The sequence below is a fragment of the Metopolophium dirhodum genome, chromosome 4 (assembly GCF_019925205.1).
Source record: "Metopolophium dirhodum isolate CAU chromosome 4, ASM1992520v1, whole genome shotgun sequence".
Taxonomy (NCBI): domain Eukaryota; kingdom Metazoa; phylum Arthropoda; class Insecta; order Hemiptera; family Aphididae; genus Metopolophium; species Metopolophium dirhodum.
The window spans coordinates 40,060,017-40,067,254 of record NC_083563.1 but is presented as its reverse complement, the minus strand read 5'-3'; the positions used below and the strand labels follow the sequence as shown (position 1 = coordinate 40,067,254).

The 7,238-nt window shown below is 28.2% G+C and overlaps 1 protein-coding gene across 5 annotated transcripts in view; it reads right to left on the bottom strand.

The window, feature by feature from the left end:
* Positions 1 to 937: 937 nt before the first annotated feature.
* LOC132943737 (small conductance calcium-activated potassium channel protein-like) overlaps positions 938 to 7,238 on the bottom strand; it is a 260,695-nt gene continuing 254,394 nt past the window's right edge. For all 5 annotated transcript variants that reach the window (XM_061012815.1, XM_061012817.1, XM_061012814.1 and 2 more), the window contains one exon: positions 938 to 1,227. In XM_061012815.1, coding sequence (XP_060868798.1) covers positions 1,096 to 1,227 — 132 coding nt within the window. In that variant the 3' untranslated portion in view covers positions 938 to 1,095. The remainder of the gene's footprint in view (positions 1,228 to 7,238) is intronic.

The following is a 7,238-nucleotide window of genomic DNA, read 5'->3' as shown; positions in this document are numbered from 1 at the left end:
TAGGTATATGAATATACAATTAATGGTTACTTATTAATACTTCATAAATTTTCTTCGAAGTGGAAAAAATTGAGTAGCGTGCTCATAGGCACAACTAGGGTTAAAATTCTGGGGGGGGGGGGGATAATAAAACTATTTATTAAAAATAACCTATAGGGGGCTTATATCTAAATCAATAAGAGATATTTTTGTGGGGGCTAAGCCTGATTTTTTTTATAGACATTTGAATTTAAAATTTGAATGAAATTCGATATTCAAACGATGAATCGTTTATTAGTTGTTTAGTTTATATTGCCTAATTAGGTACCTATATGGTTTATACCGTATTACCATTAGTAAAATAAATTACTATAATAATTCAAATTCATATATAATATATTAATAATATGATAATAGGCTGACAAACCGTCTCCGCTCAGAATTATTTTTCGTATGCAATTATTTATTATTGAATTCAAATTTAACACATCCATCACAGTGACCTACTCAATCACGAGGTACACGCTACAACTGTGCAGCCGTACAGCAGGGTTATTACTTATTACCTACTTTCCCTCTTTTTTAATTATGAAGATAATTATTGATTTATTTTAATCATTTGTATGTGAGCTGAATGTTATAAAAATATAACTTATTTTTTTTTAACAAATGGTTTTAGCAAATGAGATTTATCACTATAAGTTCTTACAAGGAAAAGTGTAAATAATAACAAAAAAAATATGTTTATGTTGAGTAATAATATTGAGTGAACCATATAATACTTATTATTTTATGATACCTACACGAATTAAAGTTAGTGAAAACTTTTCTTTTGTTGATTGTTTGCTTTTCGAAATGAATAATAACGGAAGATTCTAAGCTAGAGAGAAACCTCCGATCGAGTTCTCGGTGCATATGAAACTACTGAGTAACATTTACACCTGACATCGGTGGTTACATTGTGTAAAGTAAGTTTTCAAGTAAAGTTTTTGAAAAGATTTCTTTTCAATGTTCCGGTTACTCGATATTGTATTTTAAATGTTAGTTAGAGTGACGTATATTATTTTTTTCTTTTGTTGACACAGTTGAAACTTTGAAGGTTGCTTGCACAATTTTTCATAGCACATAATATACAAAGGTTTTTAAGCTTACCTGTACTTCGAGCGCGTGGTAGGCCATGATCAAACCCAGCAGAATGATGGTGGATACGGATATGAGCGTTTTCAGTGACGTAGAATAGAATGACGTCTGCAACAGAAAGCACGACGGAAATAAGTTTTTGTCGAATATGGTTTTTCATAAATCACATTTAGAATATGCGAGGTGTACGCCGTACGTGTATGAATATTTCTACATTTTCTAGCACGTCTTTACTATACATTTCGCCATAGCGATTATCAAAGGATGTGCGATTTTCATACCAATTTTTTTCTTACCCTGAATACGTCTTATATTTTTATGCTATACACTGAGTGACTGAGTTATTCAAAAGATTGACCTATCTCTTATGCATCTATATAGTATATGGTATATACCATATCAGTTTTTATATAGTATATTCATTGGAAATAATATCAAATTGAAATGGTTTATACACAAAAAAATCAATTTTAAAATACATATCTACGTATTCATTAAGAACTAATTTAAGTTCACATTTTAGTTTTATTTGGTTTAATACCCCTTTCTCATGATCATTACAACTACCTAATGATCAAAAAATGTTTCGAAAAAAGATTGTTTTAACTAATTTTTGTTTTTTGAACAAATTTTGTAATTAATACTTATTAGTTATCTGAATGAAATAGATTTTTATTGATTTTTATACGGTTTGAATAGTACAGAACCAATTAACAGTAAAACATGATCCCACATGGTATATATATATATTAGTTAGTATCTAACAGCTAGAAATATTTTCAAACTTATTACAATAAGTATTACTAAATTTAGTGAAATATTTTAATAAGGGTATGCATATGATCCTTATACTTACCTAAGGCCTATATTATATTGACATTATTTCAAATTATTTAGAATCATAATTATACATTTGTGTTGCATATTTATTACAGTTGTATGTAATTTGTTATATAGGTACCTACATGTGTTGTATGTCATGTTATCATTCATTTTTTATTCTTAACTGTTGTCAAGACAATCTTATTACAGTAGAACCTCGATTATCCGAACCTCCGTTATACGAACCCTCTATAATCCGAACTATAATTAGCGTATACGAACGTTCTGTTATCCGAACATGAAAACTTGTATTTGGCAGGTATTGATAATTACGTCAAAAAAATATAATAAATGTCATGTATTTAATTATGTATTTATTTATTTCTAATAATGTATGCATGTACCTAATGTATTTCTAATAATTTAATGTATTTCTGATAATGTAATGTAATATGTAATGCAATTCTAATAAAATATTTATAAAAACAATAAATATTTAATTTTAAAAATAATAAATAATTAATACATAATATTATAAACATTTTTTATTTTATATTTCCAATATCCGAACTTTTGCGTATCCGAACTAGGTGCGGTCCCAACTAGTTCGGATAATCGAGGTTCTACTGTATCTAGAAAATGAATCCAATTCGTAGAAACAAAATCTATGATTTATTTAAAATGATATGGATATTGATATCATCCAGAAATTGTTTTTAATCGATAAAGTTTTCTACCACTGGTGTTTGATGTTTACATAGTTCATATATGTTGTCAGTTCTCGATGTATATGATCCATCGTATAATTTGTTACCATATATGAGATGCATGTTTTTTTCCATATATCTCGGCCTTGTCATCTCGGTCAAACAATGAGTTATGATCGTCAGCGGACGTATTAATTCGCGTGTATCATCGTTGTTCCTCTGGAAATGGCAGTGGGTTTTTCGAGTGGAGGGGAACAAAGACAACTTTGTCATCCATCATTTCTCTACCGGAGGTCGAAGTTACCGGAAGAAGGGAAAAGAGACGGAAGGAAGAGAGGAAATATATACAATAATAATAATATATAAACTATATATTATAAACTCACGAGTATATGCCGTATAATATATATATAATTCAGAAGATAACTTGTGTGACCATGACAGAATCGATTTGTTTTTTTGGGTACATATTTTGGATGGATCCCAACAATTTTTTATTTCTCAAGCACACAAATGAAAATTGTTTTCTAAGAAAACTGTGATGTCTTTAAGTAGATTCATTATTCGAGATTTCAACCAATATAACTATTATTGTATGGTTTACAGGAATGTTGAAATTGTCCAAATCGAAAAGGACAGGAAAAAAGATACAGACGGTCAAATGTTATTGAGTTAACCGAAACTTTAAAATGGTACTTGGACTTTAAGAGAAAATTGATATCTGTATACTGTCAGCTTGTGTCTATAACACAACAATATGTTTCGTAATAAAGTTTTAAAAATAAGTGTTCTCAATAGTGTTATATAATACAAAAAAATCAACACGTAATTCTAAGTTATTTGTTGAATTATTTATGTTAATCACTTAACGGTACAAAGTAGTATATAGTTTAGTTTTTATTTCTCAAAACTATTTAGTTACTTTTCATATAACTACTTTATTGTGATTAAAACATAATTTGTGCTTATTGTTTTTAATTTTTAAATAATGTTCCTACCTAAAACCACGTACTTGAACATTATAACAGCCTAAGTCCTTAAGTATCCCTTTCATAAATATTCTTTTGACCTTTGAGTTTCATAGATAGTCTTAACAAAAACAGTATGTGGTCTAATGTTGCTTGTTAATTAAATTAAATGGACACAAAATGTAATCATAACAGTTAATGAGAAATTTTTTTTAAAAATTACAGATACTGTATATTCAAATGAAATACTGGTTTTTGAGTTTACACAAGTTATTTGAACTAATGGTATTGCTTATATACTATATTTTGTGAAGCCTGTCATTACGATTCCAGTGGCTTAACCTTCATCACTCATCAGTCATTTTCAAAGTTGTATTCATTACAGTTAACATTTGTGGTGATATTTGGGCACATCTCTGCGCCTTCCACCCAGATATTCTTCACAGAACTATTTTATTTTCTGGTCTAAAGTAGACCATATTTTATTAACTGTAACATTAAATGTGTTCTTATTTTTTAATTTACCATTTGAACTGTCCAGAGTTTATTTTTTAATAAGTTAATGGATATTTTTTATTTTAATTGTTGGACTAAGCATTGTTTAGTTTTTTCTTGAAAACGTATATTTTTCACTGAAATTATATTCCTAAGTTATTAGATGACTGTGAACGAATAAACGCACATAATATTTATTAATTTCCCCTCTCGCAATTATTAAGTATATAGAAATTATAATTTATATGTATGTAATATGTATCTATATTTTAAAATGCACAAATAATAACTATTTTTACTATGTGACATTTTTGTTGGATATTTACCATTCTATTAACCATTCAATATATTAAAATAATATATACAACGTAGGTAGGTACTTATTGTTCTTATTTTAAATAAAATACAATTGTGTCACGATAAAATCTGTAGGTGCAACTCATTTGAAATAATTGATGAGTCCTTATTTATTAGTATATTTGAAACAATAACAATTAGTTTAACTATTAAAGTCGAATTTTAGGAAGAAAAAATATTATGTATATTATCGTGTTTGATTAAATTTTTTTCGGTTTTTAAAAATACCATTTCGATGCCTTACTTTATACATGTACACAGTTTCCACGTGGAAATGTTAATTTGGGTGTTAATATTTTTTTTATAAATGAAAATAATAACCGTTTGGTTATCATACGTATATTATGTGAAAACAAATAATCGGTCAACACACACCGGGGGATTGCCTTCGGACGGGACGTACCTACCTACATATATTACTATAGAGTCGAGCGATCGAGGGGCGTCTGTGGCGATCGTTACGTAGGTTTCCGAACTCCAAAAGCGTAACTGGGAATGTTTATATATATATATATATATAAAAAAAACATCCTATACGTTATTACCGGTGCGAAATATTTACCGTCGACATCGGCGAGAGGGAATTCAGTCCTCGGTGTTCATAAAACATCATCCGAAGTGCTAAAGCCAAGGTTTTATGCGTGAACCTGCAGGTCGGTAGTCCGTATCTGCACGTCCTATATATATATGTTATTATATAGGTACGCATTTCTTGCTCAGACATTTTTATTTTCAGATTTCTTCTTGGATTAGGTGAGATCGGCGTGCAATAAAACTGACCCGGGTCTCCGACCGAATAATCTCTTTTTTTCCTCCCAGCTTCGTGTCTTCTTTCGTTTAATGACTGTCATATTATATAGTCGCGCAGTGCATTTATTTCCGACCCACACGTAAACCCATTTAAACGGCTCCGGTAGGTGATATACGTAATCTCAGTCGCACGCAGAAAAAAAAAATAAAAACATAAGCCCTATTATAATATGCGCATAGACAAATGGGACAGGCTCCAAACGGTACACACTAGTCCAGTAGATCACCATTGCATACGAACTAAATATTATATTTTTTAGTTGACTATGTGAAATGTACTTGTGTGCGTGGTTACCTATATTGCAAAGGAATAGAAAAAAAAAAGTCAATTCAACTACGAATTAAAAGATTTGTTCGCTATTTTTTTTTTTACCACACTAATCCAACCCAATTGGCGGTCGCACTGCTCGTACAGACAACTACCATCTTGTTTTTTTAAAAGTTTTTTGTTAATTATAAAAACTGCCACGACGCACATAATATACACACAAAAAAAACACACTATTTTATGTTATTTTTTACAGTGTATCTAGGGTAAGTTTAAAAACTAAATTATATAGCAAATATAAAAGAAATCAATGTCACCTGAAAAATTCGTTTTAACCAAATTAAAAAAAAGAAATGGGCTACCTGATATTATAGGTAGTTACTATGTGGGTAAAACTTGAGTAGGTCATGACCACATTTTTTTTGCATCAAAATTACCTTGAGCTTAATAAAATTTTTTTTTGTAGATTACTATAGTACTTACAGTGTCTTTTATTTTAATATAGGGTTAATGTGTTAAAAAATGACAAATATTATTTTCATTGTTGGTCGTACGTAGTGGATACCTATGTTCAAGGTTGTTAGTATATTTATAGGTTAATAATGCTTTTGGAATAATGAAGAACGTTTTAACAGTTATAAAATAGTAATAGGAAAAAATATACTTAATTTATTTGTCTGATTTAAATTGTATTAAGAAACATTATGTTTTAAAATTATTCTTTGCATCACATAATTCACAACCCACTTAATATAATATGTCATAACATTTTAATTTGAGATAAACTATTATTTTACTTAATAAAGTATTCAATCATATTTTTAATAATATTTTAACTTCATGTAATATAATATTATAATATAGGTGTATGTGTTAAAATTTGGATTTATTTTAATTTTTAAGATAAGAATAATAATGAGAAATATTAGATAGAAGTAGAAATATTATTGTCTTGTTAAAAATTGAACGAAAATAATAGTAAAAAATAAAAATTGGTTATTGAAAACCCCTTAAAGGAACTGTTCATATTATTTCGTAATTTATATTAAATTAATTATAAATTAAATTTAATATAACATACAAGTATTACCTATGTCACATACTATTAAGCTGGTATCCAAATTAAGTAAAATTATAACTCTTTATAAACTATATTAATAAATAGCCATTTTTGAATTATTTTATACTACTTTTCTGAGATGAAACATATTTTGTATTATGTTTGTATATAAATTGAATATATAAAATTATGTGATAACTTGATAATATGATCAAACCACTATCGATAGGTATGTTTAAAATTGTATTCTCCAGATGACCAGATTCAGTGTTTTATATTTTTCCTATTATGAATATCTTCATTGTTCAATCTTTCATATGACAGACATGTGTATTTGTTTGTGAACCTTAAATATATATGTGATATACGAGAGTTTTTAAGAGATACGAAGATGAACACCAAATATTTTTCATAAAACTAATGCACGCTGCATAATCCCATCTTATGTGATTTAATGTTTCGGGGATATGAAAAATTTATAATTTTATAATGTTTGGCATTTCATGCACCGTATATTATGTTATCTGTAGTTATTCTTAACGATCATTTGAGCACGACCGTTAACCATGATATGTGATAAAAAAATTTATAATATATTATTATATCTCTACGTATTACATATACGCGTATTA